Source organism: Phyllopteryx taeniolatus, chromosome 5 (genome assembly GCF_024500385.1).
Source record: "Phyllopteryx taeniolatus isolate TA_2022b chromosome 5, UOR_Ptae_1.2, whole genome shotgun sequence".
In the NCBI taxonomy this organism is placed as follows: domain Eukaryota; kingdom Metazoa; phylum Chordata; class Actinopteri; order Syngnathiformes; family Syngnathidae; genus Phyllopteryx; species Phyllopteryx taeniolatus.
The window spans coordinates 6,821,141-6,843,747 of record NC_084506.1 but is presented as its reverse complement, the minus strand read 5'-3'; the positions used below and the strand labels follow the sequence as shown (position 1 = coordinate 6,843,747).

Genomic DNA, 22,607 nt, shown 5'->3' with positions numbered 1-22,607 from the left:
TCGGCGACTAGGAGAACTCTAGACTCTGCTTCCTCTTGGGAATTTGGTCAGACCTGAGGAAATTGTTTTGTGTTGTATAAAAACATCATCAAACCAATAAAAGAAATAGACTGGTTTCATACGTCGGGGTACTCGTAAGTCAAGGTACCACACTAGTTACTCATGTCTTTAAATTCTCCTTGTCACTCACCATATGTGATTGTTTTGATATCTTTTCATCCCTACCCTCCACTTTCATTCTCAATGTTGACTTTTTGTTTCTTCACTCGTCTTCACGACATTTTCTTGTTCTTCTTCATCGTCTTCATCCGAAATGCTTATTGTTGTTCCTGTGTCGCCATCTTTTTCCTTGTGCTACTCACAGTAAGACCAATGTTAGCATTTAGCTTTGTGTGTAACACAAACACTTTGTATTCCACCTTGAATTAAAACAGTAACACAACATTAAAGGCACCTTCTGGAACATTGCTTTCCTACCCCAGACCAATAGGGGGCAGCATATTATCAAACGCATACTATTTCAATCTGATATTGTACACACATTTTTTTTTCTCATACACAAACAAAAATTATGCATTATATTGAATTTTAAACCAATGGCAAAAATCTTTGCTTTCTAATTAATCAATATGATTTTGTTTAAAAATGAAAAAAAGGCAACGGCAATGAATTCAAACTATTATAAAATCACGACGAGCACATCTGCCTCACAAGTCCGACCTGGCCTGTGTGGCGTTTGCACGTTCTCCCCCGTGCCTGCGTGGCTTTGCTCCGGGCACATCCCCAAAAACACGCGCGCTAGGTTGCTTGAAGCCTCGAAATTGAATGTGAGTGCGAATTCTCGTTTGTTTACGTGTGCCCTGCGATTGGTTGGCGACCATTTTCTGGGCGGACCCCGTGAGCTGGGATAGGCTCCAGCACGCCCGCGACCCGCGTGAGGAGAAGCGCTACGGAAAATCGATGAATAAAATCTCTACGAATTATTCTATTATAAATCATTTAGACCAGGGTTTCTCAAAGTCAAGATCCTAACGCCGATTAGACATAACTACCATCGAGTAATCCACCGAAATTTAAAACGTAAAAAATGTTGTAATGATGTTAGGAAAATAAAGTTTTTTTTCAAGAAAAAGCAGGAATCTTTACAACAACAAAATATTTCAGAATAAACAGTATTATTCTTATGAGAATCAATCAATCATTTGTCTAAAATAAAGTTGTAATGTGACATTAGTTAAACAAGGGGGGAGATTCATATTTTAAGCAAGGAATTTCAGAAATGCAACTTTATTCTTGCCATATTACGCTTTTATTCTATATAAGACATAAGACAAAACGACATAAGATACAATTTAAAAAGAAATACTTTTGTCCTCAAATAAAAAAAAAAAAATGTATTCCTGTGATAATACAGGTTAAGTTTGGCAGAAGTATATGATTTATTGTATTTTATTTATTTTTGGCGCCTGGTTCCCATAGTGTAGGTTTGTACTTTTTTAAATGATCCGACATAACTACTAATTTCTTGTAAATTATTTCGCGGAGGGCGGAGCTATGCCTCACGCCAGAAGCACTCATTTAGACACTTGACAGGTATTTCTTTGTTATCGAATACGTCCAAAAGCATCATTGTTCAATTTGTAAAGCTCACCTCATGCTTCACAAAGCAGTTTCATCCCCGACACGTGACAGGTAAGAGGCAAGCTCCGCCCCCTTCCGCCCACCGTGTGCCCCCGTCGCATTTGCAGAAAATGCCTTTTTTTGTTGCCGTTTGTTTTATGCCTCCGTGGTGGCAGATGGGGGTGGAGTTCAAACGTTAGGCCAGCCCGTCGAGGAGGACGAAACGGAAAACGATTTACTGCAAATGCGCTTTTGTTTTTTTTCTGGGAAATCCTGGCATGATGATGTTGCAACTTTTGAGCATGGCAATGTCTCAACTTTCCTTCTTCACTTTCCTGCTGTCACTTGATGCATTCACAGTTATTCACACTAGTGTAGATTTTGTTCTTGTTCTTGTTGATTGTTGGAGACGCTCGGCCCTTTTTACAAACACCTTCTTCCCTTCTTGATTTTAGAGGTTAGCTAATTCCGCTAACGATGTGTCTGGTGGGTGGTCGCGTGAACATGACATACTGTAAACCTAAAATTCCAGACTGACAAAGCCGTTTGAATTCCAGATGAAACATCTTCAACAGTCAACAAGAGTCCCGTTGCCAAAATTCAACGTTTGTGGATCACTTTTGTTGCGTTTCCCTTCTTCCCCGAAACGTTCTCATCAGTTTGTCTTTGCTGCCTCACTTGTGTTTGGAGAAATATGAATTTCATAAAGTGGAGTAAATCGTATGCATTTATTTATTTATTTATTTGTTTCAACTCATTTTTTTTCCCCAAATATGTGCTCTTGTTCTAGAAAATAGCCTGATCCCAGATTCAAATGAATTTGACTACGAGGTAAGAAATGTTCTATTTCACTTTTGTGTGAATTAAAGCAATAAGAACACAACAACACAATTTTACTCCCCAGACCAAAAGGGGGCAGCATATTATTTCACAGAGACTCTTTATTTCATATTATAAACAAATCAATAACAATATTGGTTTCTTTTGTTTATCCTACTGATTAAAATCCCTCAAGGGGATTCATGGTTAAACTAGTAGACTAGCTAAATCAACAAATCTATTTCGCTCTAGTGAATTTAAAACATAACAACCATAAAAATCTTCACTCACCTTCCTAACTATTCAATATGATTTCCTACCACTAGGAGGCGAACTACCCACCGGAGACATTCTCGAATGAATCTGTGCAAAAGGAAGATTACGATCAGGCGTGGATCCCGACAAAATCGCCTGCAACCTCGACTTCGGGACCACCTCGCCGCCGGCCGCAAAATGGCATCGGAGCCACCAAGACACAGTCAACTACCGTTGCTGAGGTCACCACCAGGTTCCCATCTACGACTCCTTTGTACGCAAACACAAGCGATCACTCCGGCGGGGTCGGTCCAAAGTCCTCAGAAAGCATTAAAGTGGACCTGACTGCGACAACGCCGACAGGAAGCAATGTTTGGATGAAGGGGGGTAAAGGTGTACCCAGTGGTGGCACCACAACAACCTCAACCACGAACAAGACCATGACCAGACCAATGACCATGACCGTGAACCAGACCATGACTACAAACAAGGCCGTGAACAGGACCACGACAATGGCTACAAACACGATCGCAAACAAGACCATGACGCGGCCATTGACCAAGACCACAACCATGAATATGACAACTGCAATGACTCCGAACACAACTGCAAACAAAACAACAAACATGACAAAGACAGTGGAAACGACTACATACACGACCCCAGAAAAGAGCAGAACCCTGCCAATGGACAAAACCGCGACCGTGACCAGGCCAACGAACAAGATCACTACTATGAATACGACAACTGCAATGACTGCAGACCCAACTGCAAACAAGAACATGACCACAAACGTCACAATGACCCCACCCATGCACAAAACAACATCCGTGACCAGGACAACGGTCAAGACTGTGAACAAGACCAGAACCATGAACATGACAACGGCAGTGGCTACAAACACAACAGCAAACAAGAACACGACCATGACCTCGCCAATAAACAAAACCACAACCAGGCCACTCAACACGACCACGATCATGATCAGACCAGCTACCACAACCCTAAACAAGACTGAAACCGCGACCAGAACCAAGAACATGACCACGAACCTGATCCATCTTAGAGACCACATCATCACGCCATCGTCCGTCCTCATCGACCCGTACGCAGGTCTTACCACACCAGAAACTGACGACGCAAGCGGAGTCCATGATGATGATGTGGTACGGGTCCAGGGTGAGCCCCCTCCTGAATCTCCTCCACGAGGGCCTATAACTCCCAGCATGCCTCATTTCTCAGCCACAAAGACTTCGGTGTGGCAGAACGGCGTTCTTTTGCAGACCACGCCACCGCTCTCAAAGGGTGAGCGCCTCTCTGTCGTCCCCCCTTCTTCCTTTCCCTCTTCCCTGCAGTATGACGTCACGGACCTCCCCCCCGTCCCCGGCCCTGTCCCCTCCGCCCGCTTGCATGAGCGTCCCCTTTCCTCCACCCTGGACACCGCCCTGCTGCCTCGCCAAATCCCTGCTTCTCCCACCTCTCGCCCCCCCCTCTCTTTCGCAAACGACTTGCCGTCTTTCTCTTCGGGTGACGCCGCCGAGGTGCCGGAATGGGGGGCGTCCCTCCCTGAAGTCTCTCTGGCCCTCAGCCCCACCCTGGTTTCCGACCTGCATGCCGGCACCATCCCGCTCCCTCGCCCCACCCTCTCTTTTGCCGATGACTTGGCATCTTTCGCTTCGGGTGAGCCCGCCGAGGTGTTGGAATGGGGGGCGTCCCCCTCAGAGGTGTCGCTGCCCCTCAGCCCCACCTTGCGGCTGTCGGTTGTCCTTTCTAGTGACTTCCCGCGGTCCGTCGCCACTCCGGGTCCGACGCCGTCGTTTCCTAACGAAGTCGAGCTTTTGGGTTATGGGACAGGAAGTACACCCGATTCGTTCCTTTCTGAGGACAGTGCTGATGGCTTCCTAGACGGCATATGCGGTTGCTCCCTTGAGCCGTCGGCGTCCGGGCCCCACGTCTCGCCCGGCGTCCCACTCGGGGCCGTGGCCTCGATCTCAGGTGCCAGTGTCGATCTCCTCGTGAGCTCTTTGGGTGTCCTTGTTAGTTCTTTTTCTGGGGCGGCCTCTGGTGGCCTGGTGATTATGCACTCGCCCTCTTCACCAGCGCCCCGCTTCCAGTCGGCCACTTACAGTGCGCCGCCCCTTTCTGTTGCAGCCGCCACATCTGAGCCCGCGTCGGCCCCATCGCTGCCTTCCGTCCCCGTGACGCCCTCCTCCGCAGACCACAGTAATGGCGTTTCGGGTTCCGATGTAGATCAGGAGCGGGACGGCGTCCGGGTGTCGGCCTCCGGCGAGAACACGCTTCCTCTTTCCACGGAGCCCCCTTCCACCACTTTGGAATCTGGACAGACGCCCGAGGATTCGGGCGACCGCTCCTCGGCGTTTTATTTTGACAGCGAGAGCGGGAGCGCGGCCGGATCTGGGCGAGCGGGAACCGCCCCGCCAAGGGGATCCGCGGTCCCCTCGCCTACGCCCCCCGAGGAGAGCGGTTCGGGTCAGGCCGAGAACCTTTACGACAACGACAACTCCTCAGACTTCAGCATTCCCGAGCGTACGCAGCGGGAATCGGAGAAAGAGGAGTATCCAGTGGCAGGTAACCACGCCCGCACCGGCGGCAAAAAAAATGTGTACGCCCGACGAGTGACGCCATGATGACGACCGCCAATCAAAGTCTTCACGCATGCGAAGGCAAAAACTTCCGTCGTTCATCTGTTTCCCAACATGCATTTGAGACGAGCAGACTTACTGCAGTTCCGGCGAACTCCAACTAGAATCCAATTGAATAGTCTTTATTGCCATTGTGGCACAGCAATGAAAAGCCGTTTAGCAGCATTTTATAAACAGGTACACAAACGATATATACAACAACAAAAATTACAAAAACTATACACTGCAGCAAAAAAACAAATATACAACATCAAAACAAACTATATACAACAGCAAAAATCAATCAATCAATAAAACAGCGAATACTATATTCAACAACAGCATAGACTATACGGTATATCAAAACTATATACGTAAAATACTGCATCATAACAAAAATGTATCCGACAAAAAAAAAAAAAGTATAATGCAAACGCACGTCATCGGAAACCCAAAAGTACACACCGCGGAAAAGTATGGAACAAGAAAAGCTATATACAGGAGGACATCATACATTCAATTGCAGCCTATACAAGCGCAGAACCCCGTTGCGGGAGTTGGGCAGCAAAAAAAACAAACAAACAAAAAACCACTCACTACAGTGCTATGGAGTCTATAACTAACAGGCAAAAGCAAACGCACAGCAATATCCACCTCAGGCCACCAGGGGGCAGCACATCACTTTGTGTTGTCCTCCAAGTGTTGCCGGCTCTCACCGCCTACAGTTCAGCGCAGATGTTTTTCATTAATTAGTCTTGAGTTATTTGTCTTCACTGTCAATTCTAAGCGACAGGCCGGCACAAGTTTGCCTCAGGTTTCAAGTATTAAAAAAAATGAATAAATAAAAAAATGGTGTTTGGCAGGCAAGGCCTTGTTCATCTTCTCGCTGTTCTTTCTGGCCTTTCTTCTTCTTCGCCGTCGCTGTCACGCGTTCGCACAGGCAAATGAAGACAACAGCGTTTGGAGCAACTTGTGTTTCCTCCGTGGGGAGTAAGGAAGGAGGAGGCAGGGGTTAGGGTTAGGGGCATCTCCATCCATTTGACGCGGGTGACGAGTCATCCCGTGCAGTTTGATCGTAACGATGGCGTGCGTATGTGTGTGCGGCAGACGTGAGCGACAGCAGCCACGAGTCCCGCGTGGGAACCCTAAGGGACGGCCGGAGGAAGGCGGCGGTCCCGCTGGCCGTCATCTCCGCCCTCACCGCCCTCGGACTCGCGCTCCTCATCGGCATCCTTCTCTACTGGAGGTGAGCGCCCACAAAGTCTCAAGAAGCGCAAAAATCAGTTTCAGGAATGACTTGACCAAATTCCGCCCTCAAATCCAGTTTGACTGGGCGACATGTTCTTCCGTTTTACATTTTACAGCGCGTTTGGAGTTTCATTATTATTTTCACAAATGATCTGATGGCGTTTTATAGAAACATATCAAGTGCGTGTGAACGCGTCGAATGGACTTGTACGTGTCACCTTTGACATCCGTGTTGCTGACAAATGTGCAATCTAAATCAGAGGTGGATTAAACCCCGCCCTTTTTTTTTTCCAAATCGGATCAAACCTGAGAAACATGAGTTCTTCGTGTTTCCACATGTTAAACACGTTTCTTAATCCAGATGGATTGTCAGCAAAATGTCCGCAAATGGGGGGGGAAAAAAAAAAAAAAAAAGTTCTGTATATTTTCAAGAAACAAAGTTTTAGATTTTCATTTAAAAAAAAAAAAAAGCATATTTGCCCCATACATTTCCCAAAATAAGGATGTTAAATTTGTAAAACAAAATATGTACATTTCTGGGGAAAAACAATTATTTTGGGTGGAAAAGTTGTATATATCTATAAATTGTATATTTCTGGGGGGGGGGGAAATGTAACCCGTCTTGAATGAAGATGCCTTAAGAGCTGCGCTTTACGGTCAATTACTTTCTTTAAATTTTTCTTGAAATCTGATCTTTTTCTTCATACTCCCTTACTGTAAAAACAATAGAAAAGCAATAATAATAATAATAATAATAATAAATGCAAGGGCATTGCCAGTGAAATAAACAACTCGTGCAATCCAATCATGTCTGACATGTTTTTGTACATTTTTCATCTGGCGCGGCAACATATGTCGGTCATGTTTGACGCGCATCCGCGTGCTAATCATGCGAGGATTAATCATGCATCATGATTTGGTGGGCGTGGGGGGTGCGGGGGGGGGGGGGGGGGGTTACAAAAGGACGTCCTCCAGATGAGGTCGGACGTGCCCGACGTAGTCCCGCGATCATCCCGCCCTCGTGTCCGACCAATTCAAGCTAACCTTCTTTCGAGCAGAGCAGCAGGAATGGACTTCCGTTCAGTCGAAAATGATTTGTAAATTTCAGTGTTGATGAGACATTTGACTGATTTCACCATTTTGTCAAGAACGTACGTTGGGTTTCAAAGGTACACATGAATGACGGTAACGTGAGGCACGGCGCTGGCAGCTAAACGCTAACGCGCGTGTTCGTTTGTGAAAGAAAATTTAACATGCTAATTGACAAAAAAAATCGAAACATAGTATATGAAAAATTTCATGAGATTAAAAGACCAGAAAAGAAATGACGTTGTTTGCTTGCATATTTTTATTTTTTTGTATTTTTTTTGCCTTGTTTAATTTTCTTGTCTGGTGGTAATTTTAAACGAGTGAAGTGATTAATAGAGAATATTTGAAGTGTTGTCAGTATTGTGCCTGAAAAAAATGCGGTTTTATATTTCTGTAAAAGTTGTGTATTTCAGAAACTTTTTGCATATTTAAAAAATAGGAATTTTTTTTAAATAAATATTTTTTTTTTTTTTCCAAAAAGTCTATTTTAAATTTTTTTTAAATTATTTCTATAGTAAGGAATAACGAAATTTCTGAGCAAAATGAATCTTTTTGAAAAACTTCCAACGTCGTCCATTTCCATCAAAGTCTGTGGAATTTTGTGTGTGCAGTGTTGGTCATTTTGGCATTTGGACGCGGTCTGCGTTGCACTAATCCCCGATGTCCATTTTTGGACGAGAGGCGGCCGCCTGGACTTTTTTTTGTGCGGCGAGCCGATCCCGTGGAGTCGTGTCTCGGGATTAACGTTCGATGTTAACATCTTTTTTGCTCCTGCTGCGTTTGAGAAGGATTAGCGGCTAAAATCAGCGAGATGACGCCCGTGTGTTTTCTTCTCCAACTGGGCTCCCCCCGGCCTCTTCTTGTAAAGATTACCATTGTTTTTCATACAACCTTATTTTCAAAACATGACTAACTTTTTCCCTCAATAATGTGAATTTGTTGCGGTAATGTACGGTGATGTACGATATTGTGAAAGGTCAAAGGTTTGAGAAGCCCCGTTGTAAACGTCCTTGTTTTGGCTTCAGGATGTGTTTCCAGACGGCGCATTTCTACGTGGACGAAAGCGCCTCGCCCCGCGTCGCCGCCACGCCCGCTTTCACGTCCGGTAATCCCGCTGCAAAGTCCTCAAAATAGACGTCCCCCAAAAGCTGTTTCACTTCCTGTTTGCCTTCTAGACGAAAAGGCCGCACTTCCTGTCAAAGACTTCGTCAAACACGTCGCCGAGCTTCACCGAACGTGCGGATTTCAGCGCAAGTTTGAGGTGCGTTCAAATATTATTAGTTTTTTAGCATATATATATATATGAAAAAAGTTGTATATTTCTGTAGAAGTCATCTATTTCCCAAAGAAGAAAATAAGTTTTATATGTTCATAATTTTTTTTTTGTATCTTTCTGAAAAAGTTGGATATTTCTGGAAAAATGCATTTTTTAAAAAGTCACATAATGCCCCTAAAAAGCTGTATTTTTCCGTAAAAGTCGTATGATCCGTTGGGGAGAGGGGGGGGGGGGGGAACACGTCGTAAAAGAGTTGTATATTTTTGTGCAAAAAAATGTTGAAAAAAATGCTTGTGTAGTTTTTTTCAAAAGTCCGACATTTCTGAAAGTACAAAAGTTGGCAAAATCACATTTTTCTGAAAAAAGATGGACATATTGCTGAATAAAGTATATTTTACAAAACAATCATATATTTCTTTTTTTCCGGAAAAAAAAAACAGTTTTTAATAAATGTAATTGTAATAAATGAATTAAATCAAAAATACATCAAATAATAATAAATAAAAGTGGCAAAGGTGCATATTTCTGGAAAAAAAAAAAGCAAACATAAATGTAATTGTAATAAATAAATGCCAATGGAATGAAATGACAAAAAAAATGTATACCTACTTTTGTCCCTTCAGTATTTTTGTTTTTGATCATGTGAAAAATCTCCTTTTTTCCCAAACTAGTCCTGTCGGTAAACCCGATTATTTGAAAAGTTCAATAATTTTGTCACGTAGCGTTTTTCAGGCGAGGCAAATATATTTGCTGCTTCGCTGCACATACCTCCGGTCAAAGGTCACCGCTATTCAACCTACTAGTCGCTTTTCCGTGTCGGAAACGTTGAAGGAGCAAGTGGCGAAGTTGGTCAACACTCACTTTACTTTTGTGAACGCGCTCTTCTGTTTTGGCAGCCATGTTGTTAGCGGAAGCTGTGCAGATCCGAGGGGGCGGACTGTCAAGTACAAAAGCCACTCAACAATCATCCTGACAATTAAAGTCCGATGAATCGATCGAATGTAGTCATCGGCCAGGCCTATTGTTAAAGTTCGATTTTCTCCATTGTGCGTCGTCGTCGTCGTCGTCTTCGTCCCCGAGTCAACTTTTGCTGTGGTTTGTGTTATCGAAACGAGCCTAGCCTAGCCTCCCGTTCACATTCGCACGAATGGACAGTTCAATGGCGCTAACACGGTTTTGGAAAGCTCCGACCTGAAGAGTGCGCGTGTGCCCGCGTGCCCGTTGAAGGAGGTCCAGGCGAGCACGGCGGACGTGGCGATGACCTCGGAGACGTCCGACCACCCCGACAACAAGAGCAAGAACCGATACAGCAACATCCTCGCTTGTGAGTTGTGCCGCAAACACGATTCGCATTTCATTTCAAATCCAATGACAACATTGGGAAAAAAACGATATTCTGGCGCATGCAAAAAAAAAAATACAATTTGATTTCAATGAAAAATGCAATTAAAAATGACATTTCAGCAACCACCAGCTCCCCATGAGAGTGTGACAGTTACCATAGCGACAGGAGCTTTTGTCCTTGGTCAATCGCGACAAAGGACTTGATTCCTTTTTGAAAAACGATTATCTGTGAAGAGTCTTATCGTCGTCAGGTGTCACAAATGAAAAGTTGAGTGTCTGGAAGTCAGCATCCTCACATGTGGAGCTGAACTGCAAACGGAATCCAATAATGTCAAGTGCTCATCCGTCCACGCGTTTTTTTTTTTTTGCCTGCGTTTCAGTCGACCGCAGCCGAGTGCGACTCTCAGCGGCCGACAAGGACGGCGGCGGACGCGCTGGGGATTACATCAACGCCAACTTTGTGGACGTACGTGAGACACTCGAGCAAATTTGCTCCTCTTTTGCTGTCGCGGTCTCGGGGTTTTCGCCAAACCCGACTTCCTGTCAAATCGACCTTTCGGCGTCTTCCTTTCAGTTTACTTTGGATTCCTTGTACTCTTCTAATGCGAGGCTTGCTTCGTAAACTGGCAGGTGGGAAGTTAGCCGGTTAGTTAGGTAAGTAGTTAGTTGGTCGGTAAGGTAGGTTAGATAGGTAAGAAGTTAGTTAGGTAGTCAGCGCAGCCACTTTATGAGTTAGTAGGTTAGTTCGTTCTTTTGTTAAACAGTTTGCACGTCAGTGAGTCGGTTAATGGGTAAGTGGGTCGGTTAGTAAGTCAGTCAGCTGTCAAGGTGTCAACCAAGAAAGCACAAAATCCAGATAAAGGTTTTGATCGAGGAGTTGCAAGTTCCACTGCAGCCAAGCGAGGCACCCAAATGCGTTGGAATGTTGAGTGTAAGATTTCTATCGAAGGGCTTCAAGATGCGTCACGCGTACATCGCGGCTCAGGGTCCGCTCAAGTCCAGCACGGACGACTTCTGGCGGATGATCTGGGAGCAAAACGTGGGCATCGTCGTGATGATCACCAACCTGCTGGAGAAAGGACGTGTGAGTGGCGAGAGAGAGAGAGAGAGAGAGAGAGAGAGAGATAGTTGCCACATGGCCTCGAGTCCAAGTTTTGACCACATGACCAGATGAAAAGTGAAAGACTTGAGACTCGGCTTGGACTTAGCACTTAAAGACTCAGGACTTGAATTGACCCGAGCTACAAAGACTTGACAGACTTGATTGTTGTTTATGTTCACGTTAGAGATCAAATGTACAACTCCAATTCCAATGAAGTTGGGACGTTGCGTTCAACATAAATAAAAACGGAATACAATGATTTGCAAATTATTTGGGCTACAATCAACAGCGGGCTGTTCATTTGGTACCTGGACCCACGGTGCGGACTTACTTGACTTAATACCGCCACTATCACTACAAATTGAGACAAAGGTTAAGACTAAAAGGTGAAGACTTCAAATTGACTTGGGACGGAAATTGAAGGTTAAGACTTGAAACTTACTTGAGGCTTGAAAGTTAAGACTTGCGATTTAATTGAGACGTCAAGGTAAAACGAGATTAGTTCGAGACTAGAAGGTTCAGGTCTGAGACTAGTTGAAGGTTAAGATTCAAGATTTCCTTTAGACTAAGAAATTAACACTTGAGACTTACTTTAGACTAGAAGGGAAACACTTGAGATTTACTTGAGACTAGAAGGTTTAGACTCGAGACTTGAAGGTTGAGACTTGAGACTTACTTGTTACTGGAAGTTAAAGACTTTAGATTTACTTGAGACTTGACTTGGCCCAGCCTAACCTCTAACAAGTACGTTTTTTTTATATCTGGGTGTCCTCAGAGGAAGTGCGACCAGTACTGGCCCGCTGACGTGCGTGAGGACTACGGTGGCCTGGTGGTGGCGCTCAAGAGCGTTCAAAAGCTGGCTCACTACACTCAGCGGACCTTCACCGTCACCAAAGCGCACGTCAAGAAGGTCCGTCGGCCGGGACGTCAATCGCAGGTTTCGTAAGGTGAATGTTTTTCGCCTGGTCTTTGATGCCTCACTGTCTGTCCCGTGGCAGGGTTCTCAGAGGGGGCGCAGCCTGGAGCGAGTGGTCACGCAGTACCACTACACCCAGTGGCCCGACATGGGCGTACCCGAACACGCCCTGCCGCTCATCAGCTTCATACGCAAGTCTTCAAGGGCCAGGACGGCAAACATGGGCCCGGTGGTGGTGCACTGCAGGTATTCCACTTTGGTCGGGTTCCGGATCGTTACAACCTTAAAAGTCGAGATTTACTTGAGACTTGAAGATTAAAAGTTCTGATTTATTTTAGATTTGACGATTAAGACATGAGAGTTACTTGAGATTTGAAGATTAAGACTTGAGACTAGTTCAAGAATAAGACATGAGAGTTACTTGAGACTTGAAGGTTAAACCTTGAGACTAGTTGAAGGTTGACTTGAGAGTTCCTTGCAAATTGAATCTTAAAACTTGAGATTTACTTGAGACTTGAATATTAAAACTTCAGATTTATTTTAGACTTGAAGGTTAAGACATGAGAGTTACTTGAGATTTGAAGATTAAGACTTAAGACTAGTGCAAGAATAAGACATGAGAGTTACTTGAGACTTGAAGGTTAAACCTTGAGACTAGGGTTGTGTGTGTGTGTGTGTGTGTGTGTGTGTGTGTGTGCGTGCGCACGTGTAGCGCGGGCGTGGGTCGCACGGGCACGTACTTGGTGTTGGACAGCATGTTGAGGCAAATGAGGCAGGAGGACGCCGTGGACGTGGACGGATTCCTCCGACACGTTCGCACGCAGAGGAACTACCTGGTCCAGACGCAGGTGGCGCAACGACAAATACTCTACATAGACATACAAAGGATACACGCAGTCCTTAGATTGACCCAGCACATGGTGGCGGCCCACTGAAATACACTTCCTGCATAACGGTAAAGACATAACAACAATTTGCCCTTCGAACTCTGCGGATACCAGTGCCTAAATGATCCCAACTACTCAATCAAGCCATTACGCTCTTGTCTTGATGAAAATCACAATAATGGTAAAGACAGGCCATACTTTTTCTTACAGTTTTGCAAATTCATACATTTTCATTCAGATCTCAGAAATGATGGCAATTATTTTGCCGTCTGCTATTGTGTGAATGCAAAACGGCCGCCTCAGCGCAGCTCCAGTGGCGTTAACGCTAAAGACGGCTGGAGTGAGTGTTAGTGTTCGGGAAAAAACGAGAAAAACACAATATCTCCAAAAATGTCTTTCGTGTCTTCCCAAAACATGTTGCAAATCATCCCACTTCATTTCGGACACCTCACGGTTAAGACATTTTGGCAACCAAAGTTTGAAAAATAGCACTTTTTTTCACTTTGCCACATTCAACATGGCGCCAAGATCCACGTAGCATTCATGGCTCAATTCTTCCTTTGCCTGCTCCGCTAACCTCGCCTTCCCGTTCAGGAGCAGTACGTGTTCATCCACGACGCCTTGGCGGAGGCCGTTTTGTGCGGCGACACGGAAGTGGCGGCGCCGCGGCTTCACGCGTACGTGGAGCGGCTGCTGACCCCGCGGCATGATGGGAACACGCCGCTGGACCGCCAGCTCAAGGTCGAGCGGCCCAGCCTACGTGGTTCGGAGCGTCTACCCCGCCGTTTCCTAAGCCGTAGTGATCCGAGGCACATGTTCCACATCAGGAAAATCTCAAACAGAAATGTCGCAGAAGTATTTCTACCGAAACAATCACACGCTCACACATCATATATTATTACAGCTTTATTTTAAGCAAAAGATCCTAACAATATTATTACGATCAAGTTTTTTTTTGTTTTTTTTTAAACAATTGTTTCAAATAAAGCAGTTGTAATTTCATGAGAATACAATTTTAGGATTCCAAAAAATAAATAAATAAATAAATGTTCTACTAATACCAAAATCCTTTTTTTTTTAAGAAAAAGTTGTCCTGTTATGACGATGAAGTCATGTTTTTTTTAAGAGTCACAATATTGTCACAATGTAGTCGTTTTTATCTTCAAAAGTCGTACATTTACAAGAAAGAAAGGCAATTCTTTTTTTTTTGCCAAGGAAAAAGTACTGATATTAAAACATGGCAGAATGTTGTTGTAAAAGTATTCACCGGTGCTCGTATTATTGCGACTTTTGAGGAAAACTCCAGATAATGCAAGAATATATTTATTTTTTTACAAGAATAAAGTTTTAACACTAAAAATTGTAATACGACCAGAACAGTTGGATTTCTTTTCAAAGATACGCTCTTTGTTTTTTTTGTTTTTAAAAAGTCACAATTTTATAACAATAGCTATGTTTTTAAAAAGTCATAAATCTGCAAGATTTTTTTTCAATAATTTGTCAATAAAGTTGTATTAATACAAGAAAATAATTCATAATCTTATGAGCATAAAATCATATCAATGACTTAAATTAGAAAGAAAAAAAAGGCTGAATATTCCTTCAATAAATGTTTTTAGTCTCATTTGACCACTTTCTAGACAGTCATAATAATGTGAATATTCGATTATTTTTTCTCAAAAAAAGCATTTGTTATTTGACGGAAATAAAGGTTTGCAATTTTTGTGTGCGGGGGTTTGTAATGTTACTGGAATAATCATATTTTGTCATAGTTTTTAAGTTTTCATTTGGAAAAAGTCACAATAGTCATATTTGTTTTTTTTTAAAAAGTCATGAAAATAGCAAAAAAAAGTAGCAATATTATAAAAATACAGTTGAATTTATTTTGAAAAATGTGTTTTTGTTTTCAAAGAAACAGTAATATTACTCCAACAGAGTTGTAGTTTGAAAAAAGCAAAACATTTGAAATATTATGAGAAGATATTGTGTGTGTTTGCACGTTAGCTTGACGTTAGCATCGCGTTTTCAGCTGCTGAGCGCGGAAGCGGCGAACGCCGACGACTACGCGAGCGCGCTTCACGACGACAACCGCCACAAGAACCGAAGCGGGTCGCTGCTGCCGGGTGAGCTAGCGGCTGTTAGCGTCGTGCTAACGCCAAAGTTTCTGCTTCCTGTCCATCTTGAATTTTTTTTTGCTGTGTATTTGCAGTGGAAAGATCGCGTGTGCGTTTGTCGCCGTGCGCAGGTGACGCGTCCGATTACATAAACGCGTCCTACGTGACGGTAAGGCCGCACAAACGGGCTTGTTTCTCTTTGCATTAATAAGAAGATAGCTTAGTGGCGTCCAGCTGGCCGATATGGCCTTAAAATAAAGGCAATATTTTGACGAAACATGACGAGGTAGGTGGAATTCTTTCCCGTTCTTGCTTCATGTACAGCTACAGCTGTTCAACAGTCCGGGGTCTCCGTTGTCGTATTTTACGCTTCATAATGCGCCACACATATTCAATGGACTGCAGGCAGGCCAGTCTAGTACCCGCACTCTTTTACTACGAAGCCACTCTGTTGTAACACGTGCAGAATGTGGTTTGGCATTGTCTTGCTGAAATAAGCAGGGCCGTCCATGAAAAAGACGCTGCTTGGATGGCAGCATATGTTTCTGCAAAACCTGTATATACCTTTCAGCATGAATGGTGCCAGCGTTGCGACGGGGACCGTTTAGAATTTGATGCCGCTAGTCTGACGACTTGATGCCATCGTGAGAGACCAAATTTGACTCGTAGTCTGATCCTGGCATTAGTTTAAAAAATAAAATACAATTTTTAAAAACGCTGCAAAAGAAACCAGAACTGGCAAATACACGTCACATTTAGGATAGCACAGAAAGTTTTGACATCTTGGGTTTGGTTCACCTTTGTATAAAAACAAAACAATAAACAAATTCATGGATCAATTGTGCAAGCTGATAATGATAATAATGATATTCTATTTGTTATTTCTTGAAGTATTGTTTTTTTTTAATGTTGTTGTTTTTGTGTTTTGTTGTTGTGCTATTGTTTTCCTGTTGTTGTTGTTGTTGTTGTAGGGCTACAGGCAAAGCAAGGAGTTCATCATTACCCAGAATCCTTTGCCAGGCACCGTCAAGGACTTCTGGAGGATGATTTGGGATCAGAACGCGCGCGTCATCGTGTCGCTGTCGGGACCGGCGCTCGCTCAGGTCACATGACCCACAACACGCATTTCCACGCGGTGGGCAAAGTACGGCCCGCGGTCGCCCCCTTCCGGCCTCGGTCCCCGCCCACCCAGCAATTTACATTATTAAGAATGCTGCAATACTTTTTTTTTCAAACTTTGGTTGATTTTATTTTTCAAAATGGTTTATTTATTTGGCTTTCTTCATTTTTGTCTCATCGAAACATAGTGATTTATTTTAAATGATACCAAATATGAGTGAGACAAAACATTTGCAGTTATTTTTCAATTAATTTTGTAATTATTTTGCATAAAATTAGTTTTTGACATATGTTGTATAATCAGCTAAATTATTATCATTAAATTATCAGTCAGAAAATTAAAAAAAAATCAGGGCGGATTATTTTATTATTATAATTATGATTTTGCATTAAATACAAATATATTATTCAAAAAAGTGCCTTGCCACACTAATGCTATTGTGAGCTTGGTTCGAGAGCTGTAAACAAGTACGACAAATTTGGAGATTTTCATGCCACGGGACCTTTAACATCTTTTATGTTGTCAAAAAATTGGCCAATTTTTTGTAATTTAATGTAAATGTACTGTAGCTAATAGCATCAAAATGTATGTATTATTTGTCATTCTTCAAATCACCCACTTTACATCAAACGAAAACGTATCATGATTGAAATCTGAAATCTTTTTAAAGGACGAGGATGAGGACGAGGAGGCGGGGCCCTGCGTGTTCTGGCCCGGCAAAGGACAGCCAATCGGCTGGGAGACGTTGACTGTCACTCAAACGTGCGAGAACCTCATCTGCTTGGCCGACGAGGACCCGCTGCTCGTTCACCGCTTGGACGTGCGCGCCGCGCAGGTTGCTCGCTCGCTCGCTCGCAAACCCGTCCGTATGAAAATGCATTTTTAATACCGTACCGCACGACTCCCATCCTAAAAGCAACATGATCGAAAGTAGCAGGAAACACGCCGAAAGCGGTAAAAGTGACTCGAATAATAACAGAAGATAAAATTAATAAAAGGATATCTGTATTACTATAGAAAATAGAAAATAAAAGAATGTAAGAATCAATGAAAATGATAAATTAAGTGGACTTTATTCATGGAAGAGCGTCACTGTTTTCAAGAAAGAATTCATCTTAAAAAAAAAAAGTTTTCGAAAAATTTGGTATGTATTTTTCCATGAAAAAATTAATCATTCCATTTTTTTTCTCCCAAAATTTTATCACCCCCCCGACCCCCCGTTTTATTATTCTTGAGAAAATACTGCTTTTTTTATGAAAATAATGTAACTTTTGGGTCAAGATCATTACTTTTTCCATTTAAACCAATTTAAATAGCTTGATTATTTAAACAATCACTACTGAATATCAAAATAAAATTAAGATTACATGAAGTGAATAAAAGAAGAAATTCTCCGTAAAGTAGCGTCAGTTATAATTAAATTAGCTTAAATCACCCAAATGTTGCACTGGTTGAAATAAGCATACTTAGTAGTTATGCTTTGCCGTTATGACTGGGAAACAAATTGATCGATAACTATTTTTGAAATCAGAAGCCAGTAAAAAAACGGTTTATTCAACGGTAGTTTCATTTCGTGGATAAAAAAAAAATGCTTGCAATACTTCAATATTATTGAAAAGTAAAGACAACTGGTCATTTTGGTGTTTTTAGTAAGAAACATGAAGTCCACACACATGATTGGCTTCCAGGGGCCACATCAAATGAATTGGCTGGCCGGATCTGGCCCTCGGGCCGCGGGTTTGACACCTGCGTTGCGGCGGTTCAAATGAGACGTGTTCCGTTTATCCCGAAAAGTTGCACAGGTGAAAATTCAACACGTTGAATGGCGTGCTTTGTGCTGTTTGTGCGGAGGACGACTTTGTTCTGGACGTTCGCCTGTACCGCGCCCCCTGCTGGCCCAACCCCGACAGCGGCACGAGCGACGCCTTCCTGCTGCTCGAGCTGCTGCGGCGGGAGGAGGAGAAGGAGGAGGAGGAGGGGGAGGAGACCTCCGCCGAGGAAGGGCCCGTCGTGGTCCTGGACCGGTACGCCGGCCGGCCGCCGCCGCGTTCAACGGAAAATCGGCTAACGTTCGCGTCGTTGTCTGCCCGCAGCGCGGGCGGAGTCACGGCCGGGACCTTCTGCGCTCTCTCGTCTCTGATTGGTCAACTCCACGGCCAACGGCGCGTCGACGTCTTCCGAGCGGCCAGGATGACGAACCTCTCGAGGCCCGGAACCTTCCGCACACGCGTGAGGAAAAAGACGCAATTTGCTACTTTTTTTTTTTTTAATTGGACTATTTTCAAAAAGAAATTCTAGACTTCTTTTTTCAAATGTCTATCTTATTTTTAAAATATGACGTCTTAAAAAGAATGTTTTCTCGTAACATTGCAAAAAACTATCACAGCTTCATGTTTTATATACTTTTGAAAGGAATTTGTTTTACTTTTTTTTTTTTTTTTAAATAGTCCCCTTAAAAAACATGTTATCTTGTTACGGTGAATAAAAAACAAGATTTTTGAAAGTACTTTTTCACTCAAAAACAACTTTTTTATTCTTGTATTATTGCCAAAAATAAAATCAGATATTTGAAAAATATTTTTTTCCTAAAAAACATGTTTAGACTCCGACTTCAACTTGCGCAACGGGCACCGTTTGCTCCAATCCAATTTAAGCGCTAGTGACGTTTAAGTCGAGTTCGCCAATCAAACGGCACAAGGAAGTCACATGACCGCACGCGACCTCTTCTTCTGGGCTTCCCGGGCGTGGGTGTTGACACTCGATAAGCCAGCGCCTCCCTGGCGGCCATCTCGGGAAGGTCGTCGTTACCATCGAAGGCAACGCCACGCGATTCGTGTTTACATTTAGACCAAGAAGAACAGCAGCTGTCACGTATTCACGCATTTGTCTGGCACTGTCTGCCCAAAACGCGGACGTGTCGGCGCACTTCCAACTTGAGTTGTTATCTAGTGATTAGCTGTTTGCGTTTTCTGGTCAGGACCAGTTGGCGTTCCTGTACGAGGCCTTGCTGGGGGTGCTGGACAAGCAGCAGCGGCAAGAAGAAGAAGACGGAGAAGAAGACGGAGAAGATGGAGAAGAAGAGCCCCCGAGGAGCGCCGCCGACAGTTTGCAATCTCTCGTGTGATCGATCGTCCAAGAAGAAAACTTGGAGCGACTTCACGTTTGCCTTTTTGGTCACCAAGAGATCTTTTTCACTTCACCGTGGACTTGCCTTTTTTAAAAAAAAAAAAAACAAGTATTTTTTTTTTTTTACTCTTTTTGGTCACTTTTTAATGCCACCACAACGGCGACTAACACTTTGCGTATTTATTGGCAGCAACAATAAAAAGAAGAGAAAAAAAAAAGGCAACATGGCAGCCGTAGCAACGTTCCTTCTAATGTAAATAATATCTCACCTCAATGGACCAAATTGTATTTATACTTTAGTACACTTTTATATTTAGTGCATTAATCAAAGGTTTTTATTCCTAATCTCCACTTTAGCCAATACAAGCGCTCCGATTTGGGACAAATGTGCTCCTGGCACATTTCTAGTTGTTTGTGATCTGCTGCTGACAATTTGTTTGCCATTAAAGGACAAGTTAGATTTTTGTTGTTGGATGTTTGTTTTCTTTGCGCAACAAAGCTCCGAGCTCCAGTGGCGCAATCGGTTAGCACGCGGTACTTATATGACAGTACTCTGTAGAGCAATGCCGAGGTTGTGAGTTCGAGCCTCACCTGGAGCAGAATTTTGGGCAGCCGTGGACCAATGGTTAAGATCATCGCCTGCCACCGTGGGGGACCTAGGTTCAAGACCCCGACCGGACCGTCCGCCAGTATCCCCCGGACTCACAGCTGCGGTGTCCTTGAGCAAGACACCGATACCCCAAAATGGGGGACTACCACCCCCGTCTGCCAATCCGGAGGCACTGTCCCCGATGTCCACGCGATGTTGCAGAGGCGTGTCAACCAGGACAGCCCCACAACATCCAGAGCCTCGAGGAACTCCGGGCGTCAGGACCCGTCCCCCCAATCGAAGGCGGAGGGAGGCTACCCTCTCGTCCACCGGGGTGAACCCCAACGTGCAGGCGCCGATCCGGGGAGCAATAAGTATACCCGCACCTGCTCGGCGCCTCTCACCGTAGGCAACTCCAGAGTGGAAGAGAGTCCAAGCCCTCTCGAGAGGACTGGTACCAGCGTGGAGGCGAGTCCGACTATATCTAGTCGGAACTTCAAGACCTCACACACACCAGCTCGGGCCAGAGAGGTGACATTCCACGTCCCTAGAACCAGCTTCTGTAGCCGGGGATCGGATCGCCGAGGTCCCCGCCTTCGGCCACCGCCCGGCTCGCACTGCACCCGACCCCCATGGCCCCTCCCACAGGTGGTGAGCCCACGGGAAGGGGGACCCACGTTACCCTTTTGGGCTGTGCCCGGCCGGGTGCAGCCCCGGCCGCCGGGCGCTCGCCTTCGAGCCCCACCTCCAGGCCCGGCTCCAGAGGGGGGCCCGAGGGGGGGCATCCGGGCGAGGGAAACCTAGATCCATTTGATTTATTCTTAATAGGGTTTTTTGGAGCCGTGCTTTGTCTGGTCCCTCACCTTGGGCCTGTTTGCCATGGGTGACCCTACCAGGGGCGTGTAGCCCCAGACAACTTAGCTCCTAGGATCCTTGGGACACGCAAACCCCTCCACCACGATAATGTGACGGCTTACAAGAGGGGGTTAAAAAACTCAGACTACTTTTTTTCTGTCATGAAATTATAACTCACGACATGTTTTCCCCGAGAAAAGAAATGACAAGAAATACTGGGCTAGTTATGTATTTTTTTTTTGTAAGACCGCTGCAAAAAAAAAATAAATACAAAAACTTGAAAATGAGAAATTGACTTTATCCTCAAGAAAAAAATACATTTCTACAAAAGGAATATCACTTCAAAAAATGGTTTATTATAGAAAATTATTACCTATATTATAAATGTTTTTCTTGACAAAAATATGTGCCCTTTTTTTCTCGAAAATTAATAACAAATGAAAAAAAAGTAGCTAAAAAAAATATTAATTAATAATTAATTCTTGCGCTCTATGTAGTGCTGTGTAAGTTTTTCGATGAGGGCCTCAGTTTGTCCATGTAAGCGAGACGTGTGAGGCCTCGAAAAGAAGTTTGTTTGTACATTAATGGCTTTGTTGTTGTTCCTCGGGGCCCCCGCAGGCATGTGGGAGTTGAGCTCAGGTTTCTCAGACAAAGAAGGAGAAATAGTTGATGCTCTCTCTCGCCACTCGCCTCCCTTTTGTAATCCCTGCTCGCTCGCTCGCAGCCAAGATGCTAAAATGCTAATCCGCACACGCTAAGAAAAGGCATAGAGGAAGAAGTAGGTCAAGTGTCCAGACGACGTCTTGACCGGCAGGCCGGACGCTTGGTTTCGCCTCATTTGCATTTTTGACTTCTCCTAACGAACCTCCCAATGATTCCCCCCCAACTGGCCTGGTTTGCATGAATGAACACTCAAAATATTCAAAAGGACAACACTGAGTCAAATGCGCCGAAAAATCAGAAAATCAATTTGTTCAACATTATTTTTAGCAAATTGGGGGGGGGGGGGGGGGATACCCATTACATTGGATATAGAACATTGATCAAATCTGAAAATGTTTTTTTTTTAACATAAAAAATACAATACGTGGTTTTGTCTAATTTTTAACAAAAATATTTCTTATTTTCTAACCAAACTTAGAAAAATATTTTATCACAACAAAATGTGTCGATATTTTTTGTAATTGTTATAATGTAATAAATTGATAGAGGAAATAAGATTTTATCATCCAATTTGTTTTCAAAATATATCTTTTAATAAATTGACAATGAAATTAAGTCTGATTTGGAAAAATGTGCTTGTCTTTTTTAATAAGTTCATTCATTTTCTTGCACTTATTGAACTATTAGATATAGGAATATACTATTCATATCTATTTCAACTTGAAAGTGTATTCTTTTTTTTATAAAAAAAAAAACAATGCAATTGTGTTGTCTTTATTTGTATAACAAAAATATTTGTACTTAAAAGTGCTTCGTGTAATTACATTTTTAATTGAGTTTGTAAAGGCATTTTTAAACATCTGTAAAATTCAGTTTGCTTTTGAAGAAACGCAGCGAAGTCAAGAAAAACCTAATTTGTCATTCATGTCAATGTTATCATTT

General features: G+C 43.5%; 1 protein-coding gene and 1 non-coding gene across 10 annotated transcripts in view; both read left to right on the top strand.

Moving 5' to 3' along the window:
* ptprz1a (protein tyrosine phosphatase receptor type Z1a) overlaps positions 1–20,023 on the top strand; it is a 50,768-nt gene extending 30,745 nt beyond the window's left edge. Inside the window, exons 11-30 of one of the 9 annotated variants that reach the window (XM_061772492.1) lie at positions 2,411–2,451; positions 2,766–3,999; positions 4,846–5,283; positions 6,444–6,582; positions 8,699–8,778; positions 8,822–8,934; positions 10,177–10,273; positions 10,674–10,759; positions 11,243–11,377; positions 12,171–12,305; positions 12,394–12,557; positions 13,024–13,159; positions 13,793–14,053; positions 15,228–15,321; positions 15,408–15,481; positions 16,284–16,415; positions 17,103–17,267; positions 18,284–18,456; positions 18,526–18,661; positions 19,410–20,023. In XM_061772492.1, the coding sequence (XP_061628476.1) occupies positions 2,411–2,451; positions 2,766–3,999; positions 4,846–5,283; positions 6,444–6,582; positions 8,699–8,778; positions 8,822–8,934; positions 10,177–10,273; positions 10,674–10,759; positions 11,243–11,377; positions 12,171–12,305; positions 12,394–12,557; positions 13,024–13,159; positions 13,793–14,053; positions 15,228–15,321; positions 15,408–15,481; positions 16,284–16,415; positions 17,103–17,267; positions 18,284–18,456; positions 18,526–18,661; positions 19,410–19,556 (3,980 nt within the window). In that variant the 3' untranslated portion in view covers positions 19,557–20,023. Of the gene's footprint in view, positions 1–2,410; positions 2,452–2,765; positions 5,284–6,443; positions 6,583–8,698; positions 8,779–8,821; positions 8,935–10,176; positions 10,274–10,673; positions 10,760–11,242; positions 11,378–12,170; positions 12,306–12,393; positions 12,558–13,023; positions 13,160–13,792; positions 14,054–15,227; positions 15,322–15,407; positions 15,482–16,283; positions 16,416–17,102; positions 17,268–18,283; positions 18,457–18,525; positions 18,662–19,409 lie in introns of those variants that run through there. The other 8 variants (XM_061772491.1, XM_061772488.1, XM_061772489.1 and 5 more) reach the window with 8 other exon arrangements.
* Positions 20,024–20,063: 40 nt separating this feature from the next.
* On the top strand, positions 20,064–20,157 carry trnai-uau (transfer RNA isoleucine (anticodon UAU)). The gene is made up of 2 exons: positions 20,064–20,101; positions 20,122–20,157. It is a non-coding gene; the product is annotated as a tRNA-Ile (tRNA).
* The last annotated feature ends 2,450 nt before the right edge of the window (positions 20,158–22,607 follow it).